The following is an 18,346-nucleotide window of genomic DNA, read 5'->3' as shown; positions in this document are numbered from 1 at the left end:
AGCCAGCAGTTGATTGACAGATTTCTTCCTTCTTTTGCTCTTTGCTCACTCACCTGTTAGAGGCGCATATTAGAATTAAAACATTAACCTTTGCTGAATTGTTTTGACAAAGGATCCTCGTTTTGGATAACAAAAAAAAGTCTATAAATGTAATAGGAATACTCACTTCTCATTGACATTTTGTGTCTTATCATTAAAGCTGTTTTGCTCAGCATGTGGCTGTAAATCTGAGTCAGTGTCAGACCCGGTTATCTGTCTGAACTGCAGCGCCTGTTGTAGTGGGTTAAAGCTAAGAATATATTTTTATAACCTGGCTCACTTCAAAATAAACCAGTCTCAATTTTAAAGCATTATAAAATGGGGAAGGCTCATTATGGATCTAGCATTCTCTCCAATGGGTAATTTAAACGAGGGACCAATATCATGTTTGTTGAGCCCACTGTGTTATGGGTTTTATCATGGTTTGCACTATAATAATTGATTAAAGACATAGTGCTCAATTAGGAAAACTACTGTTACAAAAATCCATAGTGACTGATAATGGATTTTTCTCAGATGTGCAGATTCTATTCTGCATGCCAACAGAAGGAGTTTTTCTGCAGGCACAGCACCACCTCCTCCCCGAACCACATTAGTTAAGTGACAAAAGCACTTTGTCAGCATAGTTGCATCTACACTAAAAACTTTTGCCAACACAGCTATGTCGATTAGGGGGCTGTTTTTTTACACACTGACTGACATAGCTATGATGACAAAAACTTGTAGTGTAGACCTGGCCTAAGTTTTAACATGTCTTTTAAAGACGGGGCTACTTCTGAAGGCCACACGTGAGCTCTTCAGGGCAGGGACCATCTCTTCGTTATGTGTGTGTACGGTGCCTTGCACTGCAAGGCCCTGATCCCTGACTGGGGCCCCAGGCACTACCACAGTACAAATAAGTGATCAGTTAACATCATACTTTCCAAAAAAGCCTGTGCGTTTGTAGGAGACTGGGATCCTGTCCTTCACATCAATATTCAACTCCTCCTCCGCTGCTCGCAGCTTCTCTTCAAACTTGTCAATATTTGCCACCTGCATCCTGTACATCAGGGCAAGCCTCTGGGGACATGAAATCAAGAGAACCATATTGCAGAGTGAGGATAAAGCAGAAACTAGGTCACCTATCTGCAGTGGATAGTTAGAATAAAGGCCTCTCTAAATTATGGGTTACCCTCTTGCCAGCAATACCAGTGGAGCGTGAGAAAGTGGCTATGGGACCAGAAGTCAGGACTAAAGGAGAAAACACTTCTTTTAAAGTTACAATGACTTTGCTGTGAATTTTTAAGGACAAAATCTGCTGAAATCCAGCAAAGAAGTTAGTCTCTGCAGACAAGGAGATGCAAGGACTTTGTACACAAGTCAGAGGATAGATTTAATCCTTGAAAAGTTCACATTTACTGATACCTTGAGCCTGCACTTGCTCTTGCACTTGCTCTGCACATGAAGATCTCAGAAATCCACAGGAATCGAGTTTCTTGTGCTTAATGTAGATTTCTTAGATACCATCTGCACCCCACATAGACAGTAATGGCTTTCAGCGATCAGAAGTTATCCAACTAAATAATAGGCCAATCACCAGAGAAATAATTTACTGTCTCGCCAGTTTCGGTTTCTCAGTGGTGACAAGCCCAGCAGCCTGTGTCCTAACAGGCACTCACACTTCTTTTGGTTTTAAAAAGAAACAAAAAGGCATGTATTATTAGTGCTTGTCAAACATCTGGAACCAGCTTCCACACTGGTTGCTTTGAATATTATGTATTTTCCTAAGCCAGCCAGTGGTAAAAAATTACTACCAATTCCTAGCTCCATGAATCATCTTAAATTGTGCTGATATTAGGGATAATTTTTTTAAAAATCTAACTTTTCCAAAATCTGCAATGGATTTTCTGACTTCCTCCCAACCAGTGGTGATGGGGGAGATTCAGACAATATTCTTTATAAAACAAACAAAAAAAAGAGACTGATTCATTTCTCAGTTGGTATAATTGACAAGAGTCACACAGAACTTCAAAGACAAGGAGGAGAAGGAAATCAGTAATGAACAAAACAGCAGCTGGGGCTTTAATGGAAATACATTTAAGAAACTCTTCCCAACAGCTTAATCTGGAATTATTCATTCTAATTGTACAAAGACACTCACAGGCCGTCCAAATACAACAGCTCCTGGGTGCAGATAAATTTGCACAATATCACTCTCTGGAACCACCTGAATGCTCTGGACCTCCCCCTTCGCCAGCATCTCATTCACAAAGTCATTCCAGGAAATGTTGACCCCGCTGATGGTCAGTGAATTTAGCAGGCTCATAATGACAGCTATCAGGAAGAGCGTCCGCAAACGCTCACGATACATCTGATCTTCCCGTTCCTTGCGTTTCTTTTCCTCTTTATAAAAAAGAAGAGATATGAGAGGAGAGACAGGGGAGTATATAATGATTAAGCTCTGTGATCCAGAGAATAGAAAATTACACAATAGACCAAAAATTGACCAGCTACATAGTTTGGTATGAGTCCTAAATTTGATTGGTCTAGGAAAGCTATACTCGGAAGCAGCATCGAGTTTGCTGCGAGGTCTTGTAAGGCCAGTTTTCCAGATGAGCTGAATGAAGTCCAAGGTCACATGTCTTGTCCAAGGTCACAAAGTGAGTCAGTGTTTTAGGTCACATTACAATCCAGGACCTTGCTGGCTCCCAGATCTTGTCAGACCGCAAGGCCTCCTCTTCTCCACATGTTAAACAGTATCAACTCAAAAGCCTGTTTATTAAAGTACATGCAGCCAGATCCAAAATTAACAGTTGCTAGGAAGGAGGCAAAGTTTGCATTCTATTAGCTAGCAAATATTTGCTTGTATCATGGAGTCTGTTTTAGCTGCTGCCACGTTCAGCAGCTCCCCAGTGCCCCAACAGCCTAAGCAGAGAGACTGTGTGCACTGGATACAAGGGAAGGTCAAGTTTTTCACTTCAACTGTCAATTCAGTAAGAAGAGGAAATGAAGTGGCACAAAGAGCCAAAAATTTACTTTTGGAAGCTACCCTCAGAAATCAAATTCTTCATCTCCATACTGGATAATCTCAAACACATTTTGGAAAACTTTGATCAGCGGCTTGTTTTTATTTAAATCTAATCCTAGTCCAGAAGGCTTTAGAGGGTCAAAATCCATTAACTAGTTAGTGAAAAGTCAATTCATCAAGAATCCCAGCCTACTCTAAACTGAGGAACCATTTCAGCTGCCTGGATGTAACCATTTCAGCGGCCTAATACATGTATAGATCAAACAAAACCACTGGAGCATCATTACTGGAATCAAACGAAAGGCTTTGACTACAGTAACCCCCTCCATATATTGCATTTTTCTATACTGTAACAAACCAGTGGCCCAACTAGTCTGGTTGCTGCTGGCTGATACTATGCTGGAAATTTTGAGAGAATGAGTAAAACCCACCACAATGTTCTTGGCCAGTTGTGCAATAATACAGCACAAATCACTTCCTGACCAGCTCTTGATCAACTGATGTCCTAAACCAAAAAAGGTTGACAACATTTACACTATACAGAATAATAAAATGATTATTAATATTACACAAGCATCTAATAGAGGCATCTAATCTGCACTGCATCTTACTAAACTATTAGTCTCAATAATATCCTGCAACAGTGAGTTACACAGTTTAATTATATGTGGTGTAAAAAATGCTTTTTTAATAGACTACTGGAAGTTCTGTAGGTACCATAGATGGATTTGTTTCAATGACATGCTCACTTTTCATCTTACAATGCCAAAAACACCTAGTCAAGTAAGTAACTTTATAATGCAATTAGAAGGCTTGAGAACCACAGGAGAATCAATGACTTGTGTGTCTTAGTATTTGCATCTAACCTGTTTTTTAGAATCCTGGCATTTTCCAGACTTCTTCAGAAGATTTAGAAGATTGCTGCCTTTAAAGGACTGTCAGGGCAGAATGTTTAATTTCAGTTGCTGACCATCATGTGATAAAAAAAGACAGTCCTCTCCCCATTTATATGGTCGAATCTGGATGTTCTTGATATACAATTTACCACCATTGGCACCATGACATACGTAAATACCATTCTACACATAGAAATAAATTAACTCTTCACCACTGGATTTTTAGAGTGTCTGCCTGCTGCAGCCCAGATTAGGTTTATTTGCAAATTCATAACAAAGACATCTACACTGGCATTTATCTCTAGCCACCAATTAGACCCTACACAACACAACAAAACCAAGGAAAAAAATATGACCCAGTCATCAGACCCCAGGAAGTCCTCTGTCCTTCAGATATGCAACATCATTTTTCACTTCTCCCTAGCTCTGTTCTATGTTTCCAACAAGAAAGGTCTGTGACTAAATAGAAACAATACAGCTTTTCAGATAAAGTCATAGTTTCAGAACACAGTGACAGCTCAGGATCTGTGTGCAGCTCATCCCCTTTTGTTCTTTCGTGCCATCTTCCCACCCAAGTTATCAGCTAGATCCAGCTACACTAAAATGAGTAAATTCATCACAATGCTATAATCTAACATCCAGCAACGTCATTAAAAGGAGAACAGCGTTAGCCAAGGATGATAGAAACCTTAAAGCTAGACGATATCCCGCTCCATTAAATGAGAACTATATAAACAGACAACAACTTTCCTTTCTACAAACAATGGAGGCAACTCTGGGAGAGGTGAACCCCCGCACAAAAGGAATCTAAGTGCAGCAAAGATGATTTTCAATGAGATCTCAGATGGAAAAGCAACACCCCAGGGAAATGCTGTTAAAGCACTTTTCCTTTCTAAGTTTCAGATGAAATCAAGACAGATGCATGAAATATTTTCCTTGATCAGAGTATGGGGCTTTCCTCATCTTTCTCTCTTCTCTTCTGAGAAGCGGCCATAATCTTGAGAACGTCACTGAAAAAAGATCATGTTGAAATCGGAACTTGCCATCAGACATGTTGCTATGATGAACATTTCTGGATTAATGCAAATTGGAAGCACCTTCACCATCAAAACTGCAGCTGACCACTTTCAGATGACAATGCCTTAGAAAACTGGAAGAAAGACATTTATTGCTACGAGAGAACTTCTACCAGTCCATATTCAGGGAAAGCAGAGACAGCTATGCAATTCAAACTTCCTGATTTCTGTACCTCTATCATCCTGCTACTTTGGTTTGTCAGAAAATGCAATCACTTTCGCCATGCAGTATTCATATTACAATGTAAACTGCCCACAATAACTATTCAATCAATAAGTAATGGTAGCTGGAAGAGACACTTGCAAACAACCACTGTGGGAACACTTCCAGCTCTTTAGTCTCAAAGCCTTCATGAAGAAATGATTTGCCATTAACCCCGAATCTGAACTCAGTGATTAAAAGCTTGCAAGGGCTGAGGTGACAGTCCAAAGAGTTCTTTTTAATAATTACTGCAGAGACAGTCTTTCTGCTAGAGACACGGAGGAGAATTCCACCTCCCAAAGTCAAATTATCCATTAATCACAGGAGAAGGGCCACGGAACACAGCAGGTTACTGTTTACAAATTTTAATAGCCACAATACTTCTTGTAGGATCTCTGGTCACAATCATTCTGTGTGGTCTTCCAGGCAGCAGAAATCCCAGGCTTAGAAAAAGAACATTCAGTAAAGACCATGTGGTATTTGTATTAGCATCCCACTGTACATTCTCTCTCTGTTCCTTGCACGTGGTTTGAGCAGTGGCCTAAGTTTGGCTGCCTGAACTGACAAGACCCTCACTCCTGACCTACAGACCTCAAAGGCTATAGATTACCACCATACATGGGTCTGAAAGTGTGCATGGCATTTAGTTGGCCAGATGCAGCCTGATGGTCCCACCAGCATGTTTGGAACCACAAAAAAAAAAAAAAAAAAAAAGTCATGCCTTTTGTACTGTCTCAATCTTTGTATTTAAGTGAAAATGTAGTTAAAAATTAGTCATTATAAAACAGAACTATAATGCCATTGTCAAACTGCAATTATATTGTGTGACAATAAAGTGGAGCCCTCTTTGTTTGTAGATTTAGCCTTCATCCAAAGTTCCAGAAAACGAACAATAGCACCACAGAAGGTGCAAGCCTAGATCGGCCTTTATTCACACAGACAAGAGTCCTGGCATCAACTGAGACGAAGAAGAAATTCTCAGATGCTAGTTCTTGTCTTATAGGCCTCTGTCACATTTCAGCAGATACCACAATACATACGGAAGAGCATGAGGCTTTTCACATGGGACATTTCTGACATCTTTAAAATAAATCCTTAAGCCAGGATACAGTACATTCCACCAGCTAGGGGACTTTCTAGCGGGAAATTCATGATACACAGAATCAAACTGCAAGGCTTGTCACAGACTGGGAACTTTTCCAGTCCCTTATACTTGGGGGGATGGGATGGGAGGGCAATTTAGTCACTTTTCAAAGCCGAGTCAAATTACACTTGTAAAAAAAGGGAATACAGTGACTGCCTATCCCCCTATAGGAAAGCTGCTGACAACACCAAGGGGCACTGTCAGGTCAGTTTAGACTCAAGATATAGGTGCTGTGAAACCAAGCTATTAGAAAGTAGAAAATCAGTAGAAAATCTCAGTGATTTTTTTTTAAATTTAAATTGAAACCATTTTGAAAGAATAACATCCTCCTGAGGTGTTTGCAACCCAAAACACTGCAGTATCCTAGGAAGATCAGAAAATTAAACCTATTAGAAATTGCGGCCTTGTCTACACACAACAGTTGTACCACTTTAGTTAAGATACTTTAGAAACCCACGTAGTTCTATCAGTGCAACTCCCTTGTGGGGACACACTTCAATCAGTTCAAGAGTGCCTGGTATCTGCTCAGCTTAACTAAATGCACCAAATTAGCTAGAGTTTTCTGAACAGATTTAGTGAAATTGGTACAACTTGTGTTTAGACAAGGCTTAACATAAAAGTGAAATTGACTAATTTATTTCCAATGTACAAGTTCAAAAAGACAAGAAGTACACAGCTGAAGTGGTGAAATGTAGATTTTAATATTTCCTTAGATTTCATTTTTGTTAGGTGATATTAGTAACAAAGGTAAGGACTCAAATATTTCCACTGATGATAATCAAAATTTGCCTACAGGTGAAGAAAGAAAAATGCTGTTTGATAACTTTAATTAGAGTTTGATTTAAGGACATTTACTTTGCATATTTTGACATGTGATGTTGACAATTTATCTTTTAACAGTTATAAAGCTTTAATTTTCTGAATCTCAATATCTACTGTTAAATAATTTTCTGGACCACACCACTATAATTTCCTGCAACTCTAAATTTTGACAGACGTTGATTCTTTTTAAGCTTTTTAGAAAAATTTTATCTATTATCAATTTAAATTTTTAAACATCTGCAAAACCTAGATATACATTACAAAAAACAAATTGATGTACAAAAGAGAAATAAAAACCTTTGAACAAAGCTTGGACATGTATGGATTAGACTCAGCAGCATGTGATTTATAAACCTATGACTGAGAATACTTTACAGTTATGGCTCCGGTATACAGTGCAATACCTAGCACTATTTAGCATTAACATGGATCTTGCATGTTCTCCTGCACATACTCACACACGGAATGACACTCCAATTTGGAATCGTCATTTCATTAAGTATCCTCTGTATCAAAACTTCATACATACCCTCATCCTCCTCTGGAGACTTCCCTTTGGATCCTTCATTCTTACTGCTATTCCACCGAGACCCTGAGGTACTAAAATAGTAAGTGCCACCTATAGACAAATAAATATGGAAAAGGATAGTAATTGAAGCACTTAGTTCTGGGACCCAGGAAGAGAAATTAGACATACAGTACAAGCTTTGAATATGTCAAGTGTTAAATTCTGCCCTCCCCTACTCATGTGTAACTCTCATTAACTTCAGTGGAAACTGGGTGCACACATCAGAGGGAGGAATGTGACCAAGACTGAGGAAACTCTGAATGTTATTTCTAAATTAAATGTTTGGGGGTTTTTCAGCAATCCAGTCAAAATACAGCTTTGTTTAGAAATTATTCTAAGATGGCAGACAGTCTTTTGGAGAGAATTCTCCACCAGTTTCTAGTTATTAAACTTTCCTATAGAGTAACAGAAAATTTGGAGTTTATCAATGCACTAGTTTCAGTATCCTTGTACTACTGGGTGTGAACATATACTAATGGAAATGTTGTCTGTGTTGCAACTGAAGAACACAAATCTGTCCATACATACACATATCATTTAAAAAAACACCGCTATCACTAGTAGTAAACACTCTGAGGGGGAGCTTCCCTTTATGTGCCAGGGAGCAGCAAAGAACTCAGAAATGAAAATAAATGATTTGAGGCTATTACTTGCACTCTCCATGGAAAGGCAGGCAAGCCTAGAAATGACACTACTTGACAGAAGTTACCCCTCACTGGAGAGTTCACTTGCAGTTGTGCAGAGTGTGTGGATGTCCCTCCCAGCCATCACTTTAAAGAGGCATCCATGTGTTTTCAACCACAACACAGACATAAAGGGTTAACACGTTGCAGCACAGCGCGCAGGCTCATGTTCACCAGCTCCAGAACAATGGCCCTGTGTAAGTCATGATTTCACAGACTGTATAAAAATCAGGAAATTAGCCCAACAACATGATTTTTCTAATCGTGGGGAGGCAGAAGCATCCCTGCTGCTGGAAACACCATGGTATTGGGCTAAGATGACTGCTCGGGCCAGGGAGGATCTCTCACCACATGGCATCAGCTGGTCAGCCTGGCAGAGGGCAGGGATTGGGGCCTGGCTTGCTTCACACACAGCTCCAGTCCAGGCCACTGCTGCTGCTTCCTTTCCAGCCAGCCAGCCGGAAGGGGGGCGGCAATGGCAACACATGGTGATTAGGAGCCCCCGGCAATGCCAAGGAGACACTACAGCGCCAGCTGGTGAGAAGCTGAGACCAGGATCTGCTGTTTGGGAACATGTATGTGAGGGGGCCTTAGCCCGACAGGGAGAATCAGGGTAGGGCGATGAGACAGACCCCACCACACACATACCTCCACGTGCTCCAAGGGTGGCAGATCCTGGCCCCACCCCAATTCCTAGGGATAGGACTGACCCACCACCCCTCTACAATATCTGTTGTCAAAGCTGCATCAAGATTTCCTATTAACATTCACCAATGAGGCACAGAAGCAAATCCATTTTTAAAAAAATGCAAGCTCTGAACTGTAAGCCCAAATGCAAAACATTTTCAAGTTAAATGGTTTCAGAGCTCAGATAGGTAACTCAATCCACTGAGCCCGACTGTGAAGATGCCACAGCTTATCACTAGCCAAAAAAAAATACTACAAGTAATTACATTTCTTAGTAGACCCCAAATTAATGTCATTTCAAAGACAATGTCCTGGCCAACGCAGACATCCCCCTCAAAAATACTTTAGTAGGGAGCTCACCTAAGAGTTTCCAGAGTCTCACTGGATCCCGAATTACATGTTGCTTCACTAAGAGTCCACTGAGCCCTTCAAATGTGGGGGAAAGTGTTCGGGACAGAAGGGTCTGAAGAGAAAAAAAGATGACAACTGTAACAGGAAAAACTGCACAGTGCAGCAGGCAATCAAAGTAGATTTCCTCAGTAGGAAGGAAGGATATTTTTGTGATTTGGTCACAGGATGAGTATCATTCCTGTGTATCATTCCTGGCTCTGCTGCAGACTTGCTATGTGATTATGAGCAAGTAGTTTATAGCCTGGTTTTAGGAGAGCTAACATGCACACAGAGCATGTGCCTAAAATGTTTGGAAGTCACACTCTTCTTCTTGTGCCTAGGTTTATCCTTCAAGTGTACACTGGGGCTAACATGTCAGAGATATGGAGAAGCTACATTCATTAACATTGGTGAAGTGCTTGAATTTTCTCAGATGAGAAACGCTAGAGGAGGGCAAAGTCGTAACCTAACAGATTCCACAGTAAGGAGACTATACACCTACTCCTCACACCAGCTAATAAGTACTGCCTGTAGTCTTGATTAACCCTAAGGGTGATGTTCCATGGACGCAAGAATTGGCTTGAATTGTAGATCAAATTTCACAGTTACATTAGTAATTGGTTGACATGGCCTACCGTGACATACAGCACTCTCACTGCAATGAAGATACTGTTAAATAACGTTAAATGACTAATTTAAACTGATAGAAGCAAAGATTCCAACAATACACCTGCTACTCCAGCCAAGTTTAAACTAGAAGCTTCTGCCAGCATAGCTATGACAGGTTTCAGAGCAGCAGCCATGTTAGTCTGTATTCGCAAAAAGAAAAGGAGGACTTGTGGCACCTTAGAGACTAACACATTTATTTGAGCATAATCTCCCCACTGTATTTTCCACTGAATGCATCCGATGAAGTGAGCTGTAGCTCACGAAAGCTTATGCTCAAATAAATTGGTTAGTCTCTAAGGTGCCACAAGTCCTCCTTTTCTTTCAGCATAGCTATGTTGATCAGATGTGTGAAGAAGTGTGATCCCTAATTGACAGATCTGTGTTGGCTGAAGCCCCTGTGTAGACACTGTTATACCAGCAAAACTGTGCTTTTACTGGGATAGCTTGTCTCTCTTGTGGGGGTGGTTTTACTATCCCAGTACAAAGCACAGCTTTACTGTACAGCTGTGTCCATACTAGAAGTGTGTATACCGCTATTCCTATACCAGTAAAGCACTCCTACTGTGGAAATAGCCTCAGTTTTTCACGTGTTCACTGGATTGGAGTATTGCAGGGGGTGAAGCCTCACCTGTACGAAAGTCACAGAAGCTTACCATGAAAACATTGCAGAATTTCAGCAGAGAAGAGCAAATAAGTTAGAGAACATTTAAGTCAGAATTTCCTTGTTTGTGTGATTTTACATCTTATTTTAACAAACTTGATTTTTAAATTTTCTTTAAGGGCTAGTCTATATAGTTAAACCAGTTCAAACCTGTATCAGTTCAGAAGCAGATATAGCTTACATGAATGTAACCCCCCATGCATGAATGTAGTTTCTGCAAAACAAACTACATTGATACAAATACTCCTCTATGGATATAAATGTGCCCACACTTGGGGTTTCACCAATTTAAACTATACCCCTTTGGAAACAGATATAATTAAAGAAGGACAAAAACTGTCCAAATAATAGCCCTAAAGATGTTAAAAAGTTAAAGATGAGAAAACAATTTAAAAAAAACAAGCCACATCCACTGACGTTACATCCCTTCTGAGGATGTGTATGGAACTCATGTGCCTCCTTTATTTACATAATTGCTCCTGTGAAGACAAACATAAAGCTAACCTATCCTTAAGATTTTGGTTAGCATCTTTGTTGTAAACTGATGTGCTATTCTGCTGTTTAGGATTTTGACCCTATAACACCCACTAAAAAAGGGTAACTAAAACATTAAACAACATTTTGCATACAGCCCAAAGCCTACACATAATATGTAGTTTGCAGGACCTCATGACGTTTGACCCTCTCCTGCAGCACAGACAATATATACAGCAAATATTAGGAAAATGCAACCTAGACGGAGCTACTTTAAGGTGGGTGCAAAACTGGTTGGAAAATTGTTCCCAGAGAGTAGTTATCAGTGATTCACAGTCACGCTGGAAGGGCATAACAAGTGGGGTGCCGCAGGGACCAGTTCTGAGTCCAATTCTATTAAATATCTTCATCAATGATATGTGGGGGAGGGATAGCTCAGTGGTTTGAGCATTGGCCTGCTAACCCCAGGGTTGTGAGTTCAATCCTTGAGGGGGCCATTTGGGATCTGGGACAAAAATTGGAGATTGGTCCTGCTTTGAGCAGGGGGTTGGACTAGATGACCTCCTGAGGTCCCTTCCAATCCTGGTATTCTTTGATTCTATGAATGATTTAGATAATGGCATAGAGAGTACACTTATAAAGGACGATACCAACCTGGGAGGAGTTGGAAGTGCTTTGGAGGTGGAGGATAGGATTAAAATTCAAAATGATCTGGAGAAATGGTCTGAAGTAAACAGGATGAAATTCAATAAGGACAAATGCAAAGTACGCCATTTAGGAAGGAACAATCAGTTGCACACATACAAAACGGGAAATGACTGCGTAGGAAGGAGTACTGCGGAAAGGGATCTGGGGGTCATAGTGGACAATAAGCTCAATATGAGTCAACAGTGTAACACTGTGGCAAAAAAAGTGAACATCATTCTGGGATGCATTAGCAGGAGTGTTGTAAACAAGACACGAGAAGTAATTCTTCTGCTCTACTCCGTGCTGATTAGGCCTCAATTGGAGCATTGCGTCCAGTTCTGGGTGCCACATTTCCAGAAAGATGTGGACAAATTGGAGAAAGTCCAGAGAAGAGCAACAAAAATGATTAAAGTGAATGAAGTGAGCTGTAGCTCATGAAAGCTTATGCTCAAATAAATTGGTTAGTCTCTAAGGTGCCACAAGTACTCCTTTTCTTTTTGCGAATACAGACTAACACGGCTGTTACTCTGAAAAATGATTAAAGGTCTAGAGGGAAGATTGAAAAAAAAATGGGTTTATTTAATCTCGAAAAGAGAAGACTGGGAGGGGACATGATAACAGTTTTTAAGTATATCATAGAATCATAGAATATCAGGGTTGGAAGGGACCTCAGGAGGTCATCTAGTCCAACCCCCTGCTCAAAAGCAGGACCCATCCCCAATTAAATCATCCCAGCCACGGCTTTGTCAAGCCTGACCTTAAAAACTTCGAAGGAAGGAGATTCCACCACCTCCCTAGGCAACGCATTCCAGTGTTTCACCACCCTCCTAGTGAAAAAGTTTTTCCTAATATCCAACCTAAACCTCCCCCACTGCAACTTGAGACCATTACTCCTTGTCCTGTCCTCTTCCACCACTGAGAATAGTCTAGAACCATCCTCTCTGAAACTACCTCTCAGGTAGTTGAAAGCAGCTATCAAATCCCCCCTCATTCTTCTCTTCTGCAGATTAAACAATCCCAGTTCCCTCAGCCTCTCCTCATAAGTCATGTGTTCCAGTCCCCTAATCATTTTTGTTGCCCTCCGCTGGACTCTCTCCAATTTATCCACATCCTTCTTGAAGTGTGGGGCCCAAAACTGGACACAGTACTCCAGATGAGGCCTCACCAATGTCGAATAGAGGGGGACGATCACGTTCCTCGATCTGCTCGCTATGCCCCTACTTATACATCCCAAAATGCCATTGGCCTTCTTGGCAACAAGGGCACACTGCTGACTCATATTCAGCTTCTCGTCCACTGTCATCCCTAGGTCCTTTTCCGCAGAACTGCTGCCTAGCCATACGGTCCCTAGTCTGTAGCTGTGCATTGGGTTCTTCCGTCCTAAGTGCAGGACCCTGCACTTATCCTTATTGAACCTCATCAGATTTCTTTTGGCCCAATCCTCCAATTTGTCTAGGTCCCTCTGTATCCTATCCCTGCCCTCCAGCGTATCTACCACTCCTCCCAGTTTAGTATCATCCGCAAATTTGCTGAGAGTGCAATCCACACCATCCTCCAGATCACTTATGAAGATATTGAACAAAACCGGCCCCAGGACCGACCCCTGAGGCACTCCACTTGACACCGGCTGCCAACTAGACATGGAGCCATTGATCACTACCCGTTGAGCCCAACAATCTAGCCAACTTTCTACCCACCTTATAGTGCATTCATCCAACCCATACTTCTTTAACTTGCTGACAAGAATACTGTGGGAGACCGTGTCAAAAGCTTTGCTAAAGTCAAGAAACAATACATCCACTGCTTTCCCTTCATCCACAGAACCAGTAATCTCATCATAAAAGGCGATTAGATTAGTCAGGCATGACCTTCCCTTGGTGATCCATGCTGACTGTTCCTGATCACTTTCCTCTCATGTAAGTGCTTCAGGATTGATTCTTTGAGGACCTGCTCCATGATTTTTCCGGGGACTGAAGTGAGGGTCACTGGCCTGTAGTTCCCAGGATCCTCCTTCTTCCTTTTTTTTTTTTTTTTTTTTTAATATAAAAGGTTGTTACAAGGAGGAGGGGAAAAATTATTCTCCTTAACCTCTGAGGAAAGGACAAGAAGCAATGGGCTTAAATTGCAGCAAGGGAGGTTTAGGTTGGACATTAGGAAAAACTTCCTGTCAGGATGGTTAAGCGCTGGAATAAATTGCCTAGGGCAGTTGTGGAATCTCCATCATTGGGGATTTTTAAGAGCATGTTAGACAAACAAGTGTCAGGAATCGTCTAGATAATACTTAGACCTGCCACGAGTGCAAGGAACTGGACCTGATGACCTCTTGAGGTCTCTTCCAGTCCTATGATTCTATGAAATCCTATTACAAGGTTGGTGCACAAACAAGGACATAACGAGTAGCACAGCTATGCTGGGAAAGAAAAACAAAAGTGAGGAAAGGAATCAATGTTTGCCAAACGGAAATGGTTCAGACTTCAGAAAAAAAAAATAAAATAAAAAAGCTCTCTCTCTTAGAAACTTGAATGGTACTAACAATGAAGACCAAGCTATAGGTAGGACCCTACCAAATTCATGGTCCATTTTGGTCAATTTCACAGTCAAAGGATTTTAAATATCGCAAGTTTTATGATTTCAGCTATTTAAATCTGAAATGTCAGTGTTGTAATTATAGGGATCCTGACCCAAAAAGGAGTTGCGGGTGGGTCGCAAGGTTATTGTAGGGGGGTTGCGGTACTGCTACCTTACTCTTGCGCTGCTGCTGGCGGCAGCGCTGCCTTCAGAGCTGGGCTGCTGGAGAGCAGCGGCTGCTGGGCAGGAGCCCAGCTCTAAAGGCAAAGCCGCCACCAGCAGCAGCCCAGAAGTAAGGATGGCCTGGTATGGTACAACCTTACTTCTGAGCTGCCGCTGGCGGCGGCTTTGCCTTCAGAGCTGGGCACCAGGCCACCAGCTGCCTCTCTCCAGCTGCCCAGCTCTGAAGGCAGCGCAGAAGGAGGGGTGTCAATACCGCGACCCTCCCTAACATAACGTTCCGACCCCTCGCAAACTCCCTTTTGGGTCAGGACTCCTAATTTGAGAAATGCTGGTCTCCCTCATGAAATCTGTAAAAGCACACACACAAGACCAGATTCCACGGTCCGTGATGCATTTTTCATGGCTGTGAATTTGGCAGGGCTCCAGTTACAGGTAATACCAGAAAGGATCTCTCTCATGCTAGCAGGGCTTCTCCAACATTAAACTCTTCTGTTTCATAGGAGTGCAGGCAGGTGATTCCTGGAAAGTGCACAGACGTTAGGAGCCCTGGGGATAGCTCCCATCCCACAGCGGCCTCCCATGGCAGCGTCCTTAGTAATTATTCGGAACCCAGGAGCGGTCAGACGCTCTGACGCAGGTGGCGCCCGCTGTGCCCGGCGCTGCACATACTCGCTGTGCCAGACAGCCTCAAGGCGCTTCCACGGGCAGCAGAAAGGAGGGACTCCCACCCGCACTGCGCAGGAAGCCCCCACCCCGGAACAACAATGGCCCAGGTCGCATCAGTCACGCTCCGGTCTCCCCCCGGTACAGGGCACGGCGGGAGGGGGGTCCCCGGTCTCCCAGCAGGCCCCTGCCAGAGCCAGGACCAGACCCCCGGGCTCCAGCGCCGGGCGATCCAGCCGGCCTCAGGCCCGGCCCGCCCCCGGCAGCGCCGCCATGGCGCCCGCTGGCAGGGCACAGCCAGCCCGTCCCCTGCTCGGCCCGCCGCGGCCACTCACCGGGAGCACTCCGCCGCCCCGAGGCCGGCCCCAGCTCCGGGCGGGCCCCGCCAGGCCGAGTCGCCGCCAGCGGGGGCCCCTGAGCAGCAGCTGCAGCAGCGCCATGTCCCGCGGCGACCGCCCCCCAAGGGCGCGAGACCGCCGGGCAGCGCGGAAGGGCCTCGCCGAGCCGGGCAGCGCGGCTCACGGCAGCCGGGCCCTGAGAGAAGCCGGAAGTGCCGGCAGGAGGCGGAGTCAGCCATCTTGAAAGCTGGCCGATTCGGCGGTCGCTGCCAGCCTTCAAGATGGCCGCCTCCCAGCCCTCCCCAACGCCCCGCCCTCATTCGCCGCCAAGGATCCCCCCCCGCCTGCCTGTCCGTGAGCTGCCCCTGCCGCCTCCCCGGTCCGGGGCCCCGCAGCGCCGGGCAGCTCAGGCCTTGACCCCCCCCCCCGCCCGGGGCCCCGCAGCGCCGGGCAGCTCAGGCCTTGACCCCCCCCCTCCGCCCGGGGCCCCGCAGCGCCGGGCAGCTCAGGCCTTGACCCCCCCCCGCCCGGGGCCCCGCAGCGCCGGGCAGCTCAGGCCTTGACCCCACCCCCACCCCCACCCCGCCCGGGGCCCCGCAGCGCCGGGCAGCTCAGGCCTTGACCCCACCCCCACCCCCACCCCGCCCGGGGCCCCGCAGCGCCGGGCAGCTCAGGCCTTGACCCCCCCCCCCTCCCCGCCCGGGGCCCCGCAGCGCCGGGCAGCTCAGGCCTTGACCCCACCCCCACCCCCACCCCGCCCGGGGCCCCGCAGCGCCGGGCAGCTCAGGCCTTGACCCCACCCCCACCCCCACCCCGCCCGGGGCCCCGCAGCGCCGGGCAGCTCAGGCCTTGACCCCACCCCCACCCCCACCCCGCCCGGGGTCCCGCAGCGCCGGGCAGCTCAGGCCTTGACCCCCCCCTCCCCCCCCCCGGGGCCCCGCAGCGCCGGGCAGCTCAGGCCTTGACCCCCCCCCCCCCCGCCCGGGGCCCCGCAGCGCCGGGCAGCTCAGGCCTTGACCCCCCCCCCCGCCCGGGGCCCCGCAGCGCCGGGCAGCTCATGCCTTGACCCCCCCCCTCCCCGGCCGGGGCCCCGCAGCGCCGGGCAGCTCAGGCCTTGGCCCCCCCCCCCCCGGCCGGGGCCCCGCAGCGCCGGGCAGCTCAGGCCTTGGCCCCCCCCCCCCCCGGCCGGGGCCCCGCAGCGCCGGGCAGCTCAGGCCTTGGACCCCCCCCCCCCCCGCCCGGGGCCCCGCAGCGCCGGGCAGCTCAGGCCTTGGACCCCCCCCCCCCCGCCCGGGGCCCCGCAGCGCCGGGCAGCTCAGGCCTTGACCCCCCCCCCTCCCCGCCCGGGGCCCCGCAGCGCCGGGCAGCTCAGGCCTTGACCCCCCCCCCCTCCCCGCCCGGGGCCCCGCAGCGCCGGGCAGCTCAGGCCTTGACCCCCCCCCCCTCCCCGCCCGGGGCCCCGCAGCGCCGGGCAGCTCAGGCCTTGACCCCCCCCCCCCCCGCCCGGGGGGGTGCAGCGCCGGGCAGCTCAGGCCTTGACCCCCCCCCCTCCCCGCCCGGGGCCCCGCAGCGCCGGGCAGCTCAGGCCTTGACCCCCCCCCCCCTCCCCGCCCGGGGCCCCGCAGCGCCGGGCAGCTCAGGCCTTGACCCCCCCCCCTCCCCGCCCGGGGCCCCGCAGCGCCGGGCAGCTCAGGCCTTGACCCCCCCCCCTCCCCGCCCGGGGCCCCGCAGCGCCGGGCAGCTCAGGCCTTGACCCCCCCCCGCCCGGGGGGGTGCAGCGCCGGGCAGCTCGCGTTCTTTCCAAGTATCCCACCCTCCTAAAACGGATTTCCCTGGGTTGGATTTGGCCATAAGAACAGCCATACCAGGTCAGACCGAAGGTCAATCCAGCCCAGTGTCCTGTCTGCTGACAGTGGCCAAAGCCAGGTGCCCCAGGGGAATGAACAGACCAGGTCATCACGGAGTGATCCATCCCTTATCATCCACTCCCAACGTCTATACCAGCATAGGTCGCCTGTAGAGCTGCACCAGCAGACCTCTAGGGAAGATGCAGTTTATATGGCAAGGGAGAGCTTTTGCTATTCTAGCTTAAACCAGTTCCCTGAAAGGAATAAGCTATTCTGGCAAAAAGGATTTATTGCTGTCTAACTACTTCTAGGCTAGGGCTCTTTTGCCAGCATAGCTAGTCAGTTGGGGGTGATTTTTCCTTCCTTGTCAGTCAGTCAAACTCAATCTGTTGTTGTCTCCCTTCTGGATCCTTCCCTTCTGTACTTAAATTTGCTGTTTTCCTTTATCCTAAAGCAATCTTCATTCAACCCCATATTCTCCTCCCCTTTGTTGCTAAGCACTTTGTGTAGGCTGTCCCTTCTCATGGGGTGGACTTCTCTTACGCCCTTCTCTGTCTGTTTTCACTTTCTCTGCTCCACTAAAATGAATTGCCTCTTTTCCAAGTCAGAGGCTATGTCTACACTACAACCTTTGGTCAAACCAAGTTATGGTAGGATACAGCTACTGAAGTTTGTGTATTACATGGGTGCATACATTTTTGGCTGCTTGTATTGGTGATGCACCCTGGGTAAGTATACCTGT

General features: G+C 46.5%; 1 protein-coding gene across 8 annotated transcripts in view; it reads right to left on the bottom strand.

Moving 5' to 3' along the window:
- Positions 1-17,806, bottom strand: part of SPG7 (SPG7 matrix AAA peptidase subunit, paraplegin) — a 51,210-nt gene extending 33,404 nt beyond the window's left edge. For 4 of the 8 annotated variants that reach the window (XR_012154551.1, XR_012154553.1, XR_012154552.1 and 1 more), the window contains exons 1-5: positions 17,623-17,803; positions 15,755-15,953; positions 7,716-7,805; positions 2,180-2,421; positions 959-1,098 (exon numbers count right to left, since the gene is read on the bottom strand). Coding sequence is in view for 5 of the 8 variants with exons in the window: in XM_073308260.1 (XP_073164361.1) it covers positions 959-1,098; positions 2,180-2,421; positions 7,716-7,805; positions 15,755-15,953; positions 17,623-17,739 (788 nt within the window). In the remaining 3 variants the exon portion in view is untranslated. Of the gene's footprint in view, positions 1-958; positions 1,099-2,179; positions 2,422-7,715; positions 7,806-9,484; positions 9,588-15,754; positions 15,990-17,622 lie in introns of those variants that run through there. The other 4 variants (XM_073308263.1, XM_073308261.2, XM_073308262.2 and 1 more) reach the window with 4 other exon arrangements.
- Positions 17,807-18,346: the final 540 nt, after the last annotated feature.

The sequence above is a fragment of the Lepidochelys kempii genome, chromosome 12, assembly GCF_965140285.1.
Source record: "Lepidochelys kempii isolate rLepKem1 chromosome 12, rLepKem1.hap1, whole genome shotgun sequence".
Taxonomy (NCBI): domain Eukaryota; kingdom Metazoa; phylum Chordata; order Testudines; family Cheloniidae; genus Lepidochelys; species Lepidochelys kempii.
Note: the sequence above shows the minus strand (reverse complement) of the source record. Positions and strands in the feature narration are given on the sequence as shown.